The 22,693-nt window shown below is 40.8% G+C and overlaps 1 protein-coding gene across 1 annotated transcript; it reads left to right on the forward strand.

The window, feature by feature from the left end:
* On the forward strand, positions 1 to 9,038 carry gxylt1b (glucoside xylosyltransferase 1b). Its single transcript, XM_027272484.1, has 7 exons — positions 1 to 294; positions 1,742 to 1,952; positions 2,073 to 2,204; positions 2,554 to 2,805; positions 3,005 to 3,128; positions 3,282 to 3,454; positions 7,797 to 9,038. The coding sequence occupies exons 1-7, from the start codon at positions 92 to 94 to the stop codon at positions 7,956 to 7,958; spliced, it is 1,257 nt and encodes a 418-aa protein (XP_027128285.1). The 5' UTR covers positions 1 to 91; the 3' UTR covers positions 7,959 to 9,038.
* Positions 9,039 to 22,693: the final 13,655 nt, after the last annotated feature.

Consider the following 22,693-nt stretch of genomic DNA (forward strand, 5'->3'; position numbering starts at 1 on the left):
GCTCCACCAAACCGTCGAGCTTCGCACTTGTTATTAAACGCTAGTTTCTGTGTCATGACTTTAGCTCCGAGTTGCGTTTTCAAACTCCAAAATGCGGCGTTACATTCGTGCACTGACGCTGTGCACAGTGTTTGCCGTGTTTTCGGGCTTGTATGTTTACAGTAAGCTGGTTTACTCGGACGTACCGGTCGGAGGAAACGGACCGAAGAGGGGTTTCATCCCACCGAGAGTCCCCGGAGTTAGGCGAGGGGCCGCGGACAAAACTGGGCCCCGAAGCCCGCACTGGTACAATAGGTAAGGCTACATATTCAGATCTTTACTGCTTTAACAAGGTGCAAGTGTCCTTTCTGTACGATAAACGTGGGTACAGATAGAAACATGTGCTCCGTGCTACACTTGTGATGTACAGGAATGTGATGCTGACTGACTGGGTGCAAAGTAACGTTACATTTCAAACGTTACCGCTGACGTTACATGTTTGTAATGGTTCAGGGACGGTGACACGAGCCTTTCACAGGTGTGTAACTTCACGTGTTGTCTCCCAACAGAACCAAACCAGCTTTAGATTTGGGCAAATTTAAGAAAAACAACATAATAAAAACGTGCATGTCATGATTTAGTGATTTATGTGATGCCATATGTTCAGTGTGAGATGCAGTTGTAAATCCAGCTGTGTTTGTTTTCACACCTGGCTGCTAATGCCAGATCTTAGAGTTTGAGGAGGAGCTATTAAAGTTTAAAGGTTTTCATCTGTTTTCCAGTCCCTTACAGAGCTTACTGCAGACAGGATGGGGTGCAGTGAGCCCAAATAAATTATACATGCTATACTACTACATAATTAATATGTTATCAGGTTCTCCACTAATTGTTTGAGGTATTCCGAGTAGCTTGTTATGTCCAAAATATGTACTACTACTATGGTACGAGACAAAGAACAGCAGCTATTTCACATCTGAGAAGCTGGATTAGTATTTTTTGCTTAAACGTGGATTTGACTCCAGATCTAGTTCATATATCAGGAGGAATGACATGTTGGTGGTGGTCAGATTAAGGTTTGGCTGTGTAACGTGACGAGTGAAGTCACTGAAGATAAACACGAAACATTTAACCTGTTGATTTGGTTAAATGGTATAACGCTGACGTTACAGGCAATTCTTTCAAAATACATTAAATATGTCGGAGAATAGTTGCTGAGAACATGTGAAAAGACTTTGAATGATATATTACTGAAATGTGGAGTTAGAGGTTCAGTTTTTCACCAGTTTTCAGTTCAGGATTTTGTGGGCGGTCCTAAAGGGTGGCTTGATGACACGCTGAGGCCACCCTGAACATACCCCTGCACCCTTAGCAGAGATATAGAGATTAATTCATCTCGCTCAGAGTGTTTCAAAGTTAGTCATGTCATTTTCTGAACTCATCTGACACGATTCAGTCACTTCAAAATCTCTCCTTGACTGTTCAGTATTTTTACCTGATTCTGACACTTAATTTCATAAACTTGTTGATATTTTTAATCATTCAAATCAGGCTGGGTTGTTACAAACACTTTATTCTTTGGTCTGGAGTTTGTTTATCGACAATAAAGACCAATGAAGGCCGAAGGACACATAATTCACCCAGATGAAGCCTTTAGATGCCTGCCATGCAATATTCCAAGACTTAACAGGAATTTTGTTAAAAATCTCTACATATTCTTTGCAGCAAGCCTCACTAACATTTGTCTGACTGTCCTCTCACTCAGGTACATCATGCGTCAGAGGGGTCAGGTGGACGCGGGTGGTGGCAGCGTCCAGAGCAGACCTGAACCTCCCATGCACCTGGCCGTGGTGGCCTGCGGGGAGAGGCTGGAGGAGACTCTCACTATGATCAAGTCTGCTGTACTTTTTAGCATCAAGCACCTCTACCTGCACATCTTTGCTGAAGATCAGCTACACGCTAGCTTCATGGAGGCTGTGAGTTGGAAATATTTGGGGAAATTAATTCCTCTTGCTACTGACTGTTGTGTGTTGACCACATCCTGAGCTATATATATGTATCCCTGCTAGCAATTTAATGTGTTATCTGTGTTGCAGTTGGAGTCGTGGCCCGATTTCATTCGCTCCAAGTTCAACTACACAGTCTACTCCATCAGCTTCCCCAGTGAGAATGCAGCAGAGTGGAAGAAACTCTTCAAACCATGCGCTTCTCAGAGGCTCTTCTTACCTGTGAGTTTCTTATAGAGAGAAGATGTTTCAGAGCTCTTTTTAAAAGACTAAACATATCCCAACTTGGAGCTCTGAAAGTGGAATTGGATTGGTAGCTGTAAAATATTTTGCAGGTCACTCACTTCATTCTTGGTGTGAATTTATACTTTAACATCTACTGATTTAAATAACTTAAAAATGTTTGTCTTCATATGTTTAAGAACGCTATATTGAAATACAGGATGTCGAGTTATGTTCTTTGTAAGGCCACTGCAGCACACTAAAAACAGTACGCACCTTTCAAAACACTGAAAAACATGCACATTATTAATATTCTAAGTGACATCTTTGTCTTTGTGCGTCTGTGCAGCTGATCCTCAAGGACATCGACTCGATCGTGTATGTCGACTCAGACATCCTCTTCCTCCAGCCTGTGGACCGCCTGTGGGCATTCCTGTCCCAGTTTAATTCCTCCCAGTTGGCCGCCATGGCCCCGGAGCACGAGGAACCCCGTATCGCTTGGTACAACCGCTTTGCCCGCCACCCCTTCTACGGCAGGACGGGCATCAACTCAGGGGTCATGCTCATGAATATGACAAGGATGAGGACCATGTTCTTTAAGGTAGGAAGACAGAGATTTTATTAGCTGGTCCATGTTTGGTTTACTGTAGTAGTGTGCTGCCTTCGTTGGCCACAAGATGTCCTCCTTCTGCTGCAGATGTTCAGTATTAAAGTCTGGATTCAATTCCAACACATGACAATGTCCCGACACAGTAAAGGCATCTGTTAGACTGTTGTGTAAAACATGTTTATGTTGACAGAATGACATGACGTCTGTGGGGCTGCGTTGGGAGGAACTCCTCATGCCTCTACTTCAGAAATACAAACTCAACATAACCTGGGGAGACCAGGACCTTCTCAATATCATTTTCCACTACAACCCTGGTAATGATGCACTCTCAACGTGACACACATAATGGTCTTTAACCTCCAAAGATAAATTGAAGACAAACTAACAGTTAAACAGTCCGAATGTACAATTTCGCCCTAATTGTTGTACTGATTTATTGACTACTGTTTCTGTACCTCCATTCCCAGAGTCCTTGCTGGAGTTTCCGTGCCAGTGGAACTATCGTCCAGATCATTGTATCTATGGCAGTAATTGTGCATCAGCTGAGGAGGATGGCATCTACATACTCCATGGAAACAGAGGAGTTTACCACGACCACAAACAGCCTGCCTTCAGGGCTATTTATGAGGCCATACGAAAGGTGGGCATGCATGTTGGTTACAGTAGTCCATAGTTACAGTATGCAACGTAAACCTCTTCTTCTGTTCATGGATTTGACACGGTGGGACGTGTACACTGTTCAGACCAGAAAAACCAGCAACAGTAAATTACAGAACTCTACATAAAAGAGGAAAAGGCCGTATTAACATTCAACTCCAACAGCATCAACTGCCGAGATTTATCTGCTTTAATGTTACCCAATGTTGCCCCCAGTGCATAAAATTAACTGCACTTCCATTAATCTTTTAATAACTTTTTTATTGTTCATTTTAGTCGTCTTATCACAGACTTGTAAAAAAAAAAAAAAAAAAAAGGTCTTGAAGATGTCCTTGTGTTTCTGGGTGTGTCTGGTGATCTGTTTCATTTATGATTGAAGACAGGACATCATATCAAGAGGTGTGCTGTTCATTTACACTTAAATTTAATAACCAAAAAAAAAAGAAATCGGTTTTAGTGTCTACCCTTGAGGTTCAAAGTCCCAGACTCTTATTTTAACATCTCACAGACATGATACAGGCAGACACGGATGGTACAAAAGGATTGCATTACAAGTTCTACTTCCATGGACACATATTGATTGCAGAAAGTCAGGAAAACTCTCAAAAGCCTTCTTGGGAAAATAAAGTGTCTCCCAGAACAATGACTGAAAACTGCACCTTGTTAAAAGTCTCCGGGGCACATTTAAGTTGAAAAAAGAGCCCGGTGAGCCTTTCCAAAGTGTTGTAGGCGTAATTTAGTGCAACGTCTGATGAAAGGAGGCCCTTTATAACCCCGGTGACACACCTGCTCTCCTCCACTGCCCTGTTTCTTTACCCTCCCAAATGAGGTTCTGGATTGATGTTGACCCTAAGCCTTCGCAAGTGTGAGCGACACCAGATTGTCCACCATTTTCAGAAGGTTGAAGTGAAAGCTAATTTCCCCCGTGAGGATGTTTATGGGTTGTTTACCAGCACTGATGACACAAGTGGCATTTACTTAATGAAGCCATCAACATTGGGACTCTCATTGCTTTCCTATTAACAAAGCATTGAACGTAGATCAGCGCGATGGCTGATCCATACCTTATCCATGGCCTGCAGTTAAAACTGCTGCTTTATAGGACAGGATCAATTACGGGCCCAAAGCATGCTCTAACACACACACACAGTTTGTCCAATAGTCATTGTAGGTATTGATACTTTCATAGATGTGCGATTAAGTCTGGTTTGCCAGGAGGATAGAACAGGGTTGGATTGATCCTCTGTGTGTTTAATCTCACTGGAAAGATCATTTCATCCATTTCCTTGCTTGTTCATGTGCAGCAGAACCTCAGGCTATCTGTGTAGTGTCATGCAGTGAATAACTAACAGGACAGTACTACATTCACTCAGTAAGAGTACAAAGGTTTGGTAAGAGGCCTCAAATGCACTTTTACTCCATTTTGAAATATGATACATTAGAATTCTATTCCCAACCCAGGTTTATATACCGTGACTGTAACAAAACCTCTAATTTAATTGGATTATTCATCTAATATGCAGGTTTGTGTGAACACAAACATCCATAGAAGGCAGTCAGAGAGGCAGACACATTTGAAGAGGCGAACAGGGAGGCAGGCTAAAAAGAAGAGCTTCTGGAAAGCTTAGGCAACAGGGGCAATCTGGCAAATAGTTGCTGGTTGCAGAGCCACACATACAGACCATTTCCCAAAAATTAGAATATCATAGAAAAGTTTACTTATTTCCATAATTCAATTAAAAAGATTAAACTTTCATAGATTATAGATTCAGGGCCCACAATTCAAATGATTTCAAGTATATTTGTTCATTTTTACATATTTTGGGCTTCCAGCTCAAAACAGGAATTCAAAAAAATAGAATTTTGGGCTTCCAGCTCAAAACAGGAATTCAAAAAAATAGAATACTGTGAAGAAATCACCATTTACTTCAGTTTTTGCAGAAAAGAAATTAGGATCACATCAAATCAGTCAAAATATGGTACTTTCTAAACGATATGTCAATGTTCAATACTTGGATGGGAATCCCTTTGCCTTAATCACTGCCTCGATGCGCCGTTGCATTGAGGCAATCAGCCTGTGGCATTGCATGGGAGTTATGGAAGTCCAGATTTCCTTGATGCTTGCTGTCGGCTCTCCTTTGTTTCTGGGTCTGGTGGCCCTTATTTTCCTCTTGATAATACCCTATAGATTATCAATGGGGTTTAGGTCTGGCGAGTTGGCTGGCCAGTCAAGCACTGTGATGGCATGGGCATTAAACCAGGTTTTGGCGCTTCTGGTGGTATGGGCAGGGGCCAAATCCTGCTTGAAGATGAAGTCTGCATCTCCATACAGACTCTTAGCAGAAGGAATCATGAAATCCTCTAAAACAGTCTGGTAGACTGTTGCGGTGACCTTGGATTTAAGAAAGCAGGGTTTACCAACACCTGCACCTATTGCGTCTTCCTCCAAACCCTTGGACCTTGATTCCCGAATGAAAGGCACACTTTACTTTAATCGGAAAACAGGACCTTGGACCACTGGCTAACAGTCCAGTCCTTCTTCTTGGCCCAGTTGAGTCGCTTCCTACGTTGGCTCAGGTTCAGAAGTGGCTTGACCCAAGGAACCCGACAGTTGTAGCCCATCTCCCGGATGCGTCTGAATGTGGTGGTTTTTGAAGTTGTGGCTCCCTCTTCATTCCACTCTTTCTGGATCTCTGCCAGATTCTTGAATCTTCTCTGTTTGATAATCCGGTAAAGCCCACGGTCATCTCTTATGCTGGTGCATCTTCTCCTGCCACGTTTTGCCCTTCCACTAGACTTTCCATTGATATGCATGGACACGGCACTCTGTGAACAGCCAGCTTCCTTAGCTAGGAACTTTTGTGGCTTACCCACCCTATCAATGATGGTCTTCTGGCCAGTTGTCAAGTCTGCAGTCATCCCTATATTGAACCGAACTGAAACAATTAAACCAAACAGAAGCAATTTAATGACACCTGGGGAAACCTGTGCAGGTGCTTTGAGTTTAGTAGATGATTAGTGTGTGACACTCAATTTAAAACATTCATGCCCTGCAAAATTTCATCAACTCATTTTCATCAAAATGAGGCTGGGTCACGTGGTACCTTGATACCACACCTTGATAAATTACTTTAATTGATCGATTATCAAAATGTTCTGTTGATCAGCTTATAGATGAATCAACTGTTTCAGCCCTGTACCCGTGTATCGGTAATGTCACAGGTCAATAATTCTCCCTTTTTGAAATGAGCTTTTTCTTCCACAGCAGTTAATACTTTTAATGAACTGGAGACAAAATGTATGTAAATCATCATCATGTGTCTGGGCCCTGTATCCTCACACAAAGAAATGTAAATCCAAGCGGCAGCGCTCCTCCCTGTCTGTCTGCCTGTCTTGTGTCTCAAACAGACCACAGCGGTTTGTCCGTCATAAAGCATCTCCTCCCTCCCTCGGCTCCGAGATGCTGAGCCCAGGAAGCAGCAGTTAAATTTTTACAGCCGATGGTACGTTTAGAGTCGGTGTCTTGCACACCAACAGCGCCCCATCAGCCACACAAAATCAATACACCAACTGTAAATGCAACTTTATGACCGGCGGGTGTGTGCATGTGTGTGTGCGTGCAGCTCATAAAAATGCCATTCTCTTTGTGACCCAATATCAGGGACCCAACCGCAAGCAAATGAGCTGGCATAAAAAATGGTAATTCCCCTTTGATTTCCTCGGAGCATTGTAAAGGCTCCTTCATTATTGGGAAGACATGAAATTTCCTCAGTAATCCCCGCTTATCACTGGACGGTAAGCCTATAGCATAAAACTGACTTCAACAACATGGACTCTTTTATGTTTTGCCCAACTGACCGATCAGATTAGGTTTGGAGTCCCATCTGAGTTCAGCATGCCTCGCGGATTTAGTTTTTAATTTATCCGGGGAAAGATATCTTCCAAGAGCTAATGCTGCCCAAAGCACCACTTTGCTTACTTACTGAGGGAATCTGATCAATTTCAACTCGAACAGTAGGAGGTTGAGGGCCGTCCTCGGGGAGTTTTTTACAGTAGTTTGGGATTTCAGCTGCTCATTTTAAGTTTCCAAGCCCACTCCTCCAGCCTTTTGACAACCACCACCCCCGTCTTTTAGCTCTCTGAGGAAACGGGGAGAAATAAGAGAGTACAAGGCACTTCACATGGCAACATGAGACACAAACGTCTCCTTCATACAACACAAGTCTGCCTTTTCTAGTCGCTACAATTATGTGTTTTAGCACATAAAGTGTGTATTCTACACTTTTCATCACATCAGATCTAACCAATGAATTTTGTCGTTCCAGTACTCTTTTGGTGCGGACCCAGTGACTTCTTTGCTGGATCCTCTAGAGGAGGAACTGTTGAAGACGACGCACACTTATTGTGGTAAAAGCCACCCGCTCTTCACCAAGAGACTGGCGCACAGTCTGACAAACATCAGCAGGAAGGCACCACATGGACGATGACGAAAGTGAATCAACGATGGGATAGAGGCCGAGAGGAGAGAGACTATGCCTTCGCCTTACGTTTACGAGCTTGTTCAGAAAAACAAGGAACAACGCTAACTGTTGTTGGCCACACAAACTTGCCTTGTCCTGCACAGTTTACTTCTAGTCTTCTCAGCTAAGACGCGTAGGCTACTTTGTGGACAACTGCTGAGCGGAGCTTTTATATTATACCGGTGAACAGCTGCTTAAAGCTCAGTAAGACAGTTGGGATTGTCTCAGACTGAGACAAATAACTGCTCACCTCTTTTAAGTTGCTCTGCCTAAGAACATGATGTAAATGCTTGAAACTGACGAAATGTTTCGAAGGCCAGATGGCCTGATCGCAAAGTACTGAACTTAGAGTAAAATATTTTCTACACGTAACTATTTTCCAGGTCTTTCTACAGACCTTACCATTTTATATTTTGCTCATAACTTGGGATTTTTTTGTTTTTTTTGTTTTGTTTTTAAACCAACAAGCATCTAGCCTCTTCCATGTAAATTATTTTCTCCTTTCAGTGCCTTTTGATTACTGACTAAAGGTGAATATTCGTCATGGTGCAAAAGATGTGTAAATGTTTGGAAGAGTAGCTCTTGACTTTCCATATTGGAGAATGTATTGAACCTTGTGAAAACTCTTATTAAAAGAGACAAAAATTATTCTATCAGAACTGGACAAGGGCTTTTCACCAGGGCCTATTTTTAAGAGACGTATGCACTGGACCACTTTCAATCCTCACAAACCACTCCATTGTCAGTAAGCTGGGAGAGAAGTCATTTCAGAGAATTTTGCATAGAAAAATAATAATTTTTGAATTTTTGGAGTTTTAGGTGATTATGTGAATGTTTTCTGTGATTTTGTACAGTGGCAGGGGTTGTGTATATGAAACCTCTATCAGAGTACTGTTCCTCCTTTTCTATGTTGTTTTATCTGTTACACAGGTTACTTTCAGCTGATAGAAAACAAGCTAAATGGGGTTCACAGATGCAGGTACCACCCCCATTAATTACACGTTTCATAATCATTGCTGAATAATTACATGTTATGTTTTTTTCTTTTTTTCCTTTTTAAAGATATATTGTGTCAAACTGGACATGCCGATGTGCTAAAGATCCCGTATCCTAGCTAGTTTATGATACACAGTACAGACAGCATACATTACTATTGAACATGTGAATAAGCTACAAGTTTCTCACCTGATGCCAAAGTCATTTTCACAAATATAATTATGGGTTTTGCACCATTGAATGTATTTTGAACACTTATCAGTGCTTATGTTGGGATGATTATAATGTAAGGGTATTCTTTTTTTTATCCTTTTGACAGGTTTACTTGTTTATATTTCATTGTGTTACAAAATAAAATGTGATTATTTTTTTCTCTTTACATTAAAAAAATCATTTGTTTTGTGGAATTTGTACTGCAGTGTGTCTTCTTTAACCACCAGAGGGCAGCATTTTTTTGACATGTATATGAGTGATCGGGGATGAAAGATATGGATAAGATAAGGAGATCATTTAAAAAAGGGAATAATTAGAACTTGAAAAGAAAATAGGCAATTTATGGGTTTTGAATTAAAATCGCTACTAAACATAAATTCAAGAGTTTGATCACATGACATGGGCGTGGATCCTCATTCTTTCTCTTGTTACCAGTCAAGAGATCTTTGTTAGTTTGTCCTGTAAAGATCTAAGTTGAAGAAGATAGATGTTATGTTTCCATCACCTTCCCGGGGAGATCAATGGACTTGCCAATAATCTATCACTAAGCCAATGGCGGTGGTACACCATTTCTGTTCAGCTCTGAAGTGCTCATAAAGTGTAAGTGATGGACCAATAACACAGCTGTATAAGGTGTCTGTATGTGACACTGTATGGCCTTAACTATGGGGGAATGTGTTTATGCTTATTCCCATTAGGTGGAGGATACAACCATCTATTTATGGCTCCAGAGGTAGTTAGATTCATTGCACCAGAAATATCCTTCATTCATCACTATATATCCATATGAGAGCTCATCAGTTACCTTTATTGACCTGTGTGCTTAAATGCTACATGTAACAGGCCAGGTCCTCAGGGAGAAGAAGACAATGGCTTGAATTGAGCACCATGTTGAAAAATTCAATATCATCCATCCAAGGTTTCATTTTCCAGAAAGTACGTGTTTTATATCGTAATAAATAACTCCGATTTTATTTCTTTTGTGCCATCGCAGCTGGAAGAGAAACTATTCAAAATAAATATGTGACCTCCAGCGTTTAGAGTATGGTCAAAGGTGGGTAGAGGGGAAGATGAGAGAAAATAGAAACGGGACAGAATAAATGAGTGTAGGTGAGTGCAATGTGTTTGTGTGCATCTGTTTGTGATGAAGACAAAAAAAGAATCCAGGTAAGGTTGGTCGTTTTTCTCTATTGTCACAGGACAAAATGTTGAAGAGGAGAGCTGAGTGCATAGTGGGAGGACAGAGAAAAGGCTGATGGAGTGTGTTAGTGATGAAAGAAAAGAAGAAGGCTGTCATAACCAATATAGCAATTAGGGCACTTTGTTGCTTCAGAGCTCGATCTTTTCATCAAAAGAAAATAGAAACTGAGGTTTTGAGACATGTTCCAGGTATGTGAAAGATTGGGTGGATGTACAAAATGTCCATGAATAAAATTGGTGATTAAATATGAACTGTATTCATTGATCAAACAGAGGAAACAATCTCTCATAAAAGACTCATTTAAAATGGACCCACTGAGAGTGCTACATGCAAAATAGAAAAAAACAATTTTCTCTTTCACATGATGAATAGATGGATTTTATAGAAACTGAAAGCACAAGAGCCCAAAGAGGTGGATAAGTGCAGCATGAGCAGTCTACCTCATCATATTTAGTGTATATTAGCAGTGGTCAAGGGGGAACCTTTGCTGCTAATCCATCAGCACTACACTTATAACTTGTGACTTGTAATAAATGAGCAGGTAAAGGCTCAGTCACATCATACATTCACACACTGCCTGTGGTTAGCATGGCTTTTTCACTATTGTGACTATATTTTTGATTTTGCCTCATTGGAAATTTTATTTTATATTTTATTCCACACATGCTTCCTTCTTAATATAGTGACTAACATAGTCTTGAACTGTTAACCTCAAGCAGAGATGAAGAGTGGGGCACGTTGCCTCAAGTGACATCAATGTCTCAAGTGACCTGTAAACAGAAGCTGATGTGTGGACCTGTAGATGTATCAGCATACGTTTGGTGCAGTAGCCTACAACAAGCTGTAAACATAACATTCATATATTATCACCTTATATGGCAAACGTGTTTGCATTTGCCTATTTAGACATTGAGGAGAGGAGTAGCAACATAAGCAGAAATCTGAAGTCATTTTTTTTGATGATTGCGAGTCCAACAGTAACTCTCCTTTTAACCTTGTTTTGGTCTCACCCACCCGTGAGGGGAAATATCGAGCTCAGCGTTCCACTATGTTCACCAGCTAGTCGCTAGATGCATCTGCTGTGTGTGCGAGTAGAGGGTTTATCTGAGCTTTGTTTTTACTAAAAAGATCTGCTTGCTTGGCTATGAATCATAACAGTAAAGTTTTGGGCCGTGGGACCAAAACAATGAGCTGAAAGACGCTAAAACTATCCCATAGAACTGAGTGGAAGTACAGAGTAAGTAAGTATCAGCATGTCTTTTGTTCAATCAAATTACTTGGTTGGAACTAACTCTTGTATAAATAAAAATATCGATTAGTGCAGCTTTAAAAAATTGACTATCTGGAGCAAAACTAACAGCCCACATCTGGTTCTTGCTAATGGTGCATTGGTGTCTATAATGCATTAATGAATTATTCATCAGTCATTAATAAAGTTAAAGCCGAGAACGCCTTTAGAAATATGCCTTATTAGAAAGTGGTACCTATTTCAAAATGGGCTCTGTGAGCTTTGGCTTTGATTGGAGACATATGTGTCACTTATAGTGAGCGTATGCTTTGATCTGAAGTAGAATTTCCTCTCGTTCATGTGACTTGCCACATAGGAAGACGAGACATCATCTGTCCAATTCTGACAGCTCGAATCTAAAACACGGTATATGGATGCACACATACCACATCAAGCAGAGGTATTAGGATGACATACACACACATTCTCTTAAACTATATACGACTTCTGCTCCGCACATTTGAGCATGTATGTCATATCGTACTCCTAGATTGCACAGCAGGGGGTCATTTACATGTTGTAATAGGGTCTACATATCACTGCTGTAGAAGATGAGAGAGAGAGAGGCGTCACAGGCCTGAACATTTCCCACTCATGGAGCGTCATGTTCTGCGTTTCTTATTTACATGTGTGCAACTCCGGGGTACGTTTGATGCCCAGTGAGATGGAATATGACATCTTTGCTCATGCTGACACCGAATCTACTTTAGTGATTCACAGGGTACGCCATAATAAGAGAAGAGAGAAAGGGTAGAGTGATGGGTATTTCAACAGATTGGTTTATTTACTTCACAGCTTATTTTCTGTGTGTGTTTGTCAGACTCGACACGGCAAACAAAGCCAAGCCAAAGGATGTCTGTCCAGCTCTCTGCGAAATATCGCTGCATTCAGATGAGCCAGCACTCTGGAATCTCCCACCATTATCAGGCCTCCTGCCAAATGTAGTCCTTGTCCTTGTTTTTGCCCTTCGTCACTTGGTATGCATGTTCCTCTTCCCTTTCTTACCTCCTTTAATTTTAACCTGCCTTCCCGCGTCCTTCTTCTTTTCTTGTATTCCTAAATTCTTATCTTTTCCCATTATTTCTACAAGAATCCATCTTTGAAATCCACCTCAGTGTCTGACCCAGTTTCTCATGCCTGATTTCTTTTTTCCTGTACCCATCAGAGGGCATGCAAACTTCCAAAGACAAACCACAGTGCGAATGCAAAAATACCCAGTACGCTCATCAAACATGCTCATATTTCTTTTATGCTGCTCAAGAAATGGCAACAGAATGCTTTCAAAGACAGATTGTGTTGCACGAGTTCTCACCTCCAAACATTTCAAGAGTGTGAGTCTGTGCCTACTTACAAATGCTAGCCTTGGGGATATGAGCTTCTTCGCTTTGTACTAGACCACAGGCACACATAAGAGCCAAAACAAGGCTGCTACAGTGAGACAAACGCATCCAAGGACAATAACAAGACAAGCATGTGAGACTGTCGAATTGCTGCTTGCAACAAAATGGGACGTTCGGAGGGGTTTTGAAGTGGTTTGAGTACCTGGATGTGCTAAATATAGAACCTAGCAACAGTGTCAAAGCACACAGCTGCACGATTCCATTGTAGTCACTCACTCGTGTTTTAAAATAAATGTTTGACATTGCGCTGATCAGTCGTTTTAAAGCTGGAAGGTCGATTCTACCCTCATGTTACTCCTCTCGCAGATAACCAGCTATGCATTCCCTGTATAGACCATTTACAGTATAATTAGTGGACAGAGCTTGCAGATCCATGAAGCAAATGTAAAAGTGCATTCTTTCTAAACTAACAGTCAGCATGGGGCAGCTCCAGTGGTGAAGAAAAAAAGGTCCAAGGAGAAATGACCCTACTTCCCCTATTAATTTATTACCTCAGTAAACCTTTTCCTAATCCCTCAATTGCTAGTTTCGAGAATACTTCCGCACAGTGTGATGTTCATTTTGTAAATTATAGTCCAGTTTAAAAAAATAGACAATAGACAATAAATCATGGGATGCTTTAAGGCGTGGCTACTTTGTGTTTGAAAAGTCATTCTTAATGTGAAAGTGATAAAAACTGTAATTACTCGAACGGTCAGTTGAGACGGGCTGCAGAAGTCAGTCAATCTCCATAAGCCGTGAATAATTAAGTGCAAGCTGCCCAAATGCCCTTATTTGAGCACCCAAGCGTCATTCGGCCCACCTCAGGTCAGGCAGGTGATCCACATCTTTGCCGATATTTATATTAGCCGGGAGGCGTCGCATTTTATCGGCTTCAGCACTTCGGAAACCTACGGGTGATGTCACTCAGGCTCTGTCAATACTGTCATTGGGCACAACACACCAGGCTCACAAAACTCAAACTGTAAAACAAGGCAGTGCTATTTGAATCAGAACCAATATTCTGTTCAATGCCAACCTTGTCTCACCTCAAATGTTTTCTAAAACATGTTTTAGTGTACTGTGTGCAAAACTTGAGTCAAACCAACTTGCCCTACCCAACCCTACCCACATGCTAAACGCCCTCATCCAAAAATGATAATTTCTGGCTCAGAACAAGCAAAACAACGTCTATAATGCCAAAACTCCAGACTTCAAAATGACTATCTACAAACAAATGGCACAATAGGTTTACATTTGGTACAGACGTGAGAGTGGTATCAATCTTTTTGTCTAAGCGAATCGGCAAATCGTATTTCCAAAAATGTCAAACTATTGCTTTAAGGTTTAAGATTGCCTCTCTGGACTGATGTGATCCAACACAACAAGCTGCAGCAAACACAGAATGGCTTTTTTCTTTTTTATCCAAAATATTCCTAGTACATTTTCTTTTGAGTGTGTTAGCACAAAGCTGCGCATTTATATGCACATGTGCACAATGCACAAATGCAAACACACACGCTCACAGACCCCATCTGCTCTCCCCTGTCTATAGATCCCTTATAAAACTTAAAGCTGAGGCAGAGGGGCCGCTGAGATAGAGAGGCTGACATCAGAAATGAGAGTGACCATGCTGCTTTTATATCCCGACGTGCCCTGACCCTCCTCCACTTTTCCCTGCCGCATCCTCATCGTACAACAATAGATTTCCCATTACCGCTCCCTCCTTCGCTCCTTCCCTCAATCACAGCTCAACAATATTTACCCCTGGGAGTGATCTGATTGAGAAAATACTTCAGCGTGTGCTCGCGTCTCTGGTCATACACATGTGTTGACGTCAAAATGATGCTATGGAAGCATGTGTGCGTGTATGAATATGTGAGTCATGTGGTGTGAAGGGTATAGCTTTATTGTATTCCAAAAGCCCAGAGCTTATCTTTTCCTTTCTCTTCTCTTTTTACCTCACTCTTCATATTCTCTGTCACTCACATACACACACACACACACACACTCACTTTCCCCTGCAAGCTTTTCAATTAGGTAATTACAGTGTTGCTGAATAGAGCCTGCCTGGACACTGGCGCTCTATTGTAGAAGCACCTGTCCCCCCACAGACAGCAATTACCTGCCAGGCTGGAGGGGAGTTGCAGGCTATTGTCTGTGTGCATATATTTGTGTGTGTGTGTGTGTGTGTAAGTGTGTGTGAAACAGTGACTGTCTGTACTGTATATGCATCTAAGCAGGTGTGTTTATGTGCACACTTGTTTCGGCGCTAAAGGGTCTATTGTGTGTGTCGAGAAGAGCTTGCACTTAATTATTCATTTTCTGTGGCAGTGATGGAGGGAGATTTAGAATGTTCATGTTTTCCAGTACAATATCAACCTAATTTTCACGGTGAATATGCGGATTGTATGTGGTGAATGCCAACGCTGCGTTAAAGAGGAGTGGAGCAGTGTGATTTTGCCTGGAGGGTGGAGTACTTATATACTGCAAGCAGCACGTTCATCACATTGTTAAACACCATTTACAGCTCTGAGCCTGAGCAATAGTGTTTTCTACATTGTTTTTCACTGGTTGAGGTTTGACCAAGCAGAAATCTATGAAGTGAAGTGTGAAGTGAAGCCAGAAATAAACATTTTTACAGCCTGGTACAAAACTGTTTTGGTCTCTATAGCGAATTTCCTCTTTTATGACAACTGTACTGAGTGAAATTTCTTTTTCAGTTCCTCCATTCAAATTACATTAGGGGTTAGAATTATGCATAATTAACAGGGTTGCCGCTTTGATTTACAGGTTCGTGCAATTACTTGTTTAGGCACCCAGGTATCATTCTACCTGCCACTGATCCAGGTCTTTGTTGATTTTTAGATTAGCCGGGAGATGGAAGAAGCAGTACATCCAACATGGCTCTTCAGAAACCTATGGGTGTCCATTCTTTATACCGTCACTGATTGCACTCTCTTTCATGGCATGGAGCATACAATTAGCACCACCTACTGTTTATCTTGACAAACCCTAATCACAGAACTGTAGTGGACGGAAATCCGCATTAGTCCGCTTTTTCTTTTGCTAACTTTCTACAAACTGTGTGGAGTTGTTGAATGAGTGTACTTGAAGTATAGTGTGAAGTCTGTGCTGTTTTCATTTGCATTAATTGCAAGAAGTGAGAGCTTGCGAAGTGTGATGCTACTGGTTTTATATCGGTGATGTCAGCGCATTGCAAATCTGCTGTAAAAAAGGTGTCACTTTAACGATGTTGGCTTTGTTTTGAACACGCTTTAAATGCATGTCGTTTGAGCCTTTGTGAGAAAGCAAATGAGATTTTAAACATTTTATCTAAAGCAGTTCATAACAAGTGGAAGTAAAATGTGGATGACAGCACACTAGCTCACTATAATTGCATTTAGCCAAAAGCACGAAGCACAAGAAATACCACTAAAGCGCACTTGAAAATATACTGTGTATTAAATGTTTTTACAATCTGTAATAACTATGTTTTCATGTATAATAGATATGTGCAAAGTGAGAAAAAAAAGACATGTTGACTTTGTTTTTTTGCTTGTTTATAGGTTACAGTAACTAGTAAATGTAAAAAGGATGATTCACTGTTTACAGATCACATGTAAAAACATTCATTTTATGTCCTAAATATCAAAATAGTGAAGCAATTTGCACCCACAACTACTTGTTGTACACTCAGGCAGCTGAAGTGTATTTGTTGAAATAACACTCTGGTGAATTTTGAGCAGGTGTCTTGTTCTGGCAGCTCCCTGGTGTGTTAATTTACGCCTGTGTCCATTTTATAGTGAGCACCTATTGATCTGCTTGGACACACACATGTGAGGCTCTCAATCTCTGTTAAGACAAGGCAAAATGTCTGCTACAAATGAATGGAAGCATAACGTGTGTTTGTGTGCCTGTGCATGCAATGTTTCACACCATGTAATTCTCAAACCTCTCAAGGTGGCAAAACGTCACTAACACCCTATCACATCTGTTCCCATGACGATAAGGATCCACTCCGTTAATTAAAGCCCTTTACTTTGCCGTTATGCTATGTGATTGACAGGTTAAAGGGCCATTAGGGCTTGTACATGCATACAAACACACACATAAACACAAATACTTTAATTTTGTAATGTGACTTACTAAGTGAGGGACTCTAAATGCTCCATTGTCTCTCAATCTGTTTACAGCTCTATTATTTCCCCAGGTAAAAGCAGTGACGCATGAAGACGATTTGCAGCCGCACGCGCTCTATCACTGACTGCTTTGTGGCTACTGAATTACTTCAATGGGTAAAATGCCTGGCGACTAATGGTTAGACATCTTGGCAGGGTTCCAAGTTGCCATAATCAGATGCATGCAAAGTTTATCAGTGATGTTTATCAGGCTCAGCGCTCTTGATGTTCCGGGTGCAGGATGTAAGACAGGATAAGAGGCGGATGGTTGTGATCAATCAGTGATAGCATCGCCCATGACTAACAAGGTCTTCTAACGAAGCAGCACAAAGAAAACTCATGATTATCTACCTAAAAGACGGATTCATACTGTCTGGGGAGGGAGGAGAGAAGTGAAATAAAAGGTCAGTAACAAAACATTGTGCAAGGCAGTGAAAGACAAAACCTATGACAGCAGTCAGTCACGTCTCCTTTTAATGAATCTTTGAGAAACCATTGAAACTCTACCTGCTCTGTGCTGTAAATTAAGACAGAACTTACTGACACCAAACAAGATGTTCGATTCTCGATTGACATCATGAAAATAATTCTAAACATAGTTTGAAAATACTAAATGAATATTTAAATACATAGTAAGCTTAGATATACGCCCATGGGTCCGAACTGGTCTGGTCCTGCATCATTACATTTACATCAGCAAGTTCTCAATTAAAAAAGTATCAATCAAATGGGAGAACTAACATGGCATGTCAAGATGTTATCAAGCATTGTCAAGCTGTGCAACCAAGGAGGAGTTATTACAACAAAGACTATGGACAAGAGATGTTGCTATTGAGGCTGTTCATAATAGTCCTTTCAAATCTCCCGACATGCTATGATTTTACTTTGCTCTACTTAAACGTGAGCAAAACCAGCATGTTGGTATGACTACGCTTCAGTGTTGACTTAAAGCAACACTGTGAAGAGATTGGTATTTTTGCAATTTTGCACCCCCCGTTGTCAGAGAAGCCCGGGTTTTCAAGAAGCTCTCACCATTGACTAAAAGTCAGTCCCAGATTTACTCTTTTGGCGGCTTGTTGCTCGTTCACTCTGTTCTTTTCTTTTTTTTGTTTTAGCTTTTTTTCTTTAGCTTTCCTCTGTGAACATCACCTTTGTTCTTTTTACCTCTGTCCATTATGCCCACTTACCCAGCTCGGGTCCTGGCACGGCACCGGTCAGCATTTGTTCGTGCACTGGACGTGAAAACGTCCTCTTCCTGGTGGTCCAAAGTGCCTGTGGTACAAACACTAACATCCACCAGTGCTCTGAGCTCACAGTCTAAACAATCTGGCTAATAAACTGAGCTGAACATTAACTAATCTAAATTCTGTCAATACCCAATAGTTGATGGATAGCAGCCAGAAAAAAAAGCATTTACTTCATAAAACATGATCTAACTTCATCAAAATCTGTGAAATAGTTGGTGGTGTGTGACTTAGTGCTGTAAAACATTAAGTATTTCTCATAGGTGATTGTGCCCCAGGCTTACATAGTGCAGAAACAGGTGTACAGGCCACAGAGTTGGAAAGACAGAGGCATCATTCACCTGATTATACGGCAGTGTGGCAAATACTAAAACCTGTTATTCTATGATGGAAAAGTTACACAATGATGCTTTAAAATGACATCTGATTCAGGTGAATACCCATTTCCTTATCTATACTCTGAATAAAAGGAAATTGTTATTGTTTTACCAACTCACTAACCAAAGCAGTCACAGTCTTTCATGTGTCCCTCTTGAGAAAAAACGTCTCCTTTTACAAGTCACGAACCAGCAGTAGTGAGACAGGCAGAACCAGCCTATTGATCCTCCTGCTGAGGCGAACATATTAAGGGCACTTCAGCTGCTCAGACAGGCCTCACTTTGATCTGGGAATACACAGAGTCCTCAGTGCTGACAGTTTATATAAGCACCGGATCCCAGTGCGTCGCTCAGATCACTCCCACTTTGGGGAAAGAAACATGCTTTCCAAGAGCACGGATGTGGAATCACACTGGGAGAAAGACAGGGCTAACAAAGCAAAGTTAAAAACATACTGACACATGCGGGTTTTGTACATGGAACATCTCAATCGAAGAGGAATGGTGGAGAGAGAGGTCTCGGGCATTTCAAGCATAACACAGGAGTCATGCTGCAGTCAAGGTCAAGCACAGCGTGATGACTTCCGAATCTTTACGTGCTACTGCTCTGATGGTGAAATAGAAGTGAAATCGACGCCCTGAATACTCTAGCGTCCGATGGAATGATTCTACTTTCTAAGGACTCATTCATTAAGAGGTTAATGACTCGAAATGTGAAATTAATTTTACGTCCAATGGAACATTCCCTGTAAGTGTGTGTGAGAGGGATGGACTGTGCTCAGCCATCGGCCTAATGTTCTTTAAAGTCAAGATGAATGGGCCCCTCCCTTCTTCGGTGTATTCCATTTCTCCTATACAGATCACAGATATGGGCTGTTGCTTTTTTCATGGCCAGATTCAATTTATAGTTTAATTAACATTTTGGAGCCAAAAAGACAGCCTCACGTCTTGAATAGCGCAGCTGGCCTGAAATGTATTTATGGATATCGTGAATTGGAAATATAAAAGGCATAGAGATTTTGACTTAGAGATGATATCATTTGACTGAGGCACATACAGTACAGTACATGAACTCACACTCGACAGCTGGTGGAAGACTTACTTACTGTCAGTGTTCACTAAAAAAACCTGCCTCCATTTCTTCGTTCACTGGGGGGCAATAAAAACAGATGGCAACTAAAATGATCCATGTATGCAGTATGAGGACAATTCCTAATCATAATTTATCCCGAGCTCATCACAGTAATGTTGTGTTTGCAAAGTGGTTAATTCCTTTTTGATTCAGTGCCATCATAAAAAGACACACTCTTTGTCGAAGTGAACACTATTTCAGTTGTCACGCCGGCTACAGGCTTACTGTCGGCGTTATATTGGCCGATGCTGATTAAAGCTTTAAATTTTGATCATTGGTGATTCAGGCTCTCAATAATGGTCAACAGTGATTAAGCTGTCACTGCAGGGCAAGGTCATTCCCGCTTCTTGGTAATGATACAGACTGATTTTTTACTGTTGACATATTTTCAATATCTAATGGCAATTACACCGGCAAATAAAGAAACAAACTTGAGCCAGTTTATTAGATAACATCTATGAAGTACGCTGAATGTACAACATAGGAGGGACATCTTCAGACTATCTCCAAAGGCTCAACAGGACCTTTGCTAAATGCTGTTTTTTCCAATGGTTCAACTGTATGATCCAAGAGAGATGAAATGCCAAGAATATATTACAACAACAAGAGGGTAATCAATAAGAAACACTGGCTTTTATTTGATTTGATCATGAGGAGTAAGAGTTTTTTAGCCATGCCATAGCTGCATGGCTCTAGGGATGGAAACGTTTTGGTCAATCAGTTTGATAATCAACTACTTTGATTACAATTCAGTTGTTGAAACATTCAGAAATGTTGTTATAGACGTTTATGGCCTCTTAAATTTGAAACGTATCCAGTACTTTGATAAAAATGTCAGCTTTGAAAGATTTTGGTCTTAAATCAGTCCGCTAACATTTGCTCATTAGCACAGCCAATCACCCTCATTAGATCTTTGTATAAGCATGCTGCATTCTTATTGGCTCACCGACTCTGATGAGATTTACTACTTATGTATCCTTAGGATATTTAGGTATTGAAATTCGAAGACATTATCATTAGCATTGGGGCAATTCAGTTAGTGTCATAAAAGTGTGTATTAAGTACTAAGTAAATTTGGTGCTCAGACCTAATGCTCAATATACTGTATATTTCTATGTATAACACAATTAAGTATTTTGATACAAAGCACATAGCACTGCTCAGTATATCAGTTTTCCATCATGGTGTCTCATAGTGTTGCATACACTATCTGCCATGTTGACAAAGGACTACTGGCAGAGGATGCATGAATTAGGATGGATTGGATTAAGAGGGAATTATGGAAGGTTTACATTGATGAAGTCTTTATAAATAGCTGCAATAATCTTATTTTTCAATGATTTCTTTGTCAATCCATTTTCTAAAGTGTTTATTCATTCCGCAGCTGTGGTGCTTTCTTGGTCATGCATGGCATTATTTGACAATTTCCAAACACAGCACTCTTGTGACTTGAGTATGTATGCATGCTGGCATGTTTTTCATTGTATATAGTGATTTAGCACGTATAAGATGACAGTGTGCAACTGAGACATGAGAGAGAACAGATATATAGATTGTTTAGATTTACAGCACTGCAGAGGAATAATTACTTCTTCTAATTGAACCAAGTTTGAGCTCTCAGGGGAACAGCACTGCTTGAAAACAAAGAAAGATTAATAATGAAATGATAAGACATGGACGATCAGAGGATGATGCGTTGGGAGGGGAAGCTATGATTTAAAGATCTGGACAAGCTAAGGCTTAATCACTTTATCTGATTGGTATTTAAAGTCATGAATCTCAATTAGCAAGCATTAGGATCTTTTGGCAGTTATGTGGAGTCCATTTCCATGATTGGACCCTGCCTGCTTGACAGTCACAGTTAATATACTGCTTATGGAGGGAAACATTTTGAAAATAGCCAGAGAAAATATATGAGTCAGAAGATGTTCATTTAGGATCTGAAATATCTTAAAAGTATAGTATTTGGAAAGCAGAATATTTATGCAAAATCATTTTTTTCTCAGCTGCTGCTCCTGTTGTTGTTGCCTTTTTGTCTTATAATTAATTATTTCTTATCTCTGCTGCTTTGTCTCTCCATGCTGTCCACTGTGCACAGGTTCCTCTTGTCTTTGTCTGCGTTAATTATGGCTGAATAGGAGACAATGGGTCTTTTAACTGATAGGCCTTTCTCTCAGCGTCCAGGTTCTCTATCATTCCCTGCCACAGGTTCTCAAAAATGGCTGCGCCTTTGTAATTCCCTGCCACAGGTTCTCAAAAATGGCTGCGCCTTTGTACCTGCTCCCTCCATACCTCAATTATGAACAAACCAAACGGTCGTCCTGGTTACCCGCAGATAAGCAGCTAGGCTAATTCAGTTAGCTTGTTATCTCATCAGTCGGACGGTAAAATGAAAGACGCCGGGAAATCACCTAATTATCCACTTTGATGCATTGTGCCTTTCTAACGATCAGCGAAAAGATTAGTTTGCTTACTCGGCTGCATGTACAATACGCTTTTCTTGTATTTTTGTGGTATTTTTTTTTAATTATTCACATTCTGATCTCACATTTTTGCTCTCTAGGTGCACAAAAAAATCACGAGCACAGTTTCCACAGAGCCTCTTCAGCATCACCTGAGGTAATTTTGAAGGAATGCTAATCTAGGATTCAGTTTGATAATGTATATGAAATATTCACTCTTCCCTCCCTCT

The sequence above is a fragment of the Larimichthys crocea genome, chromosome XX, assembly GCF_000972845.2.
Source record: "Larimichthys crocea isolate SSNF chromosome XX, L_crocea_2.0, whole genome shotgun sequence".
NCBI classification, from domain to species: domain Eukaryota; kingdom Metazoa; phylum Chordata; class Actinopteri; family Sciaenidae; genus Larimichthys; species Larimichthys crocea.

Excerpts from the sequence above, each read along its gene's own strand:
- gxylt1b (XM_027272484.1), top strand. The coding sequence starts at position 92 with ATGCGGCGTTACATTCGTGCACTGACGCTGTGCACAGTGTTTGCCGTG. Across the intron at positions 295-1,741 it reads AGCCCGCACTGGTACAATAG|GTACATCATGCGTCAGAGGG; the intron begins GTAAGGCTACAT and ends CCTCTCACTCAG. Across the intron at positions 3,129-3,281 it reads CATTTTCCACTACAACCCTG|AGTCCTTGCTGGAGTTTCCG; the intron begins GTAATGATGCAC and ends CTCCATTCCCAG.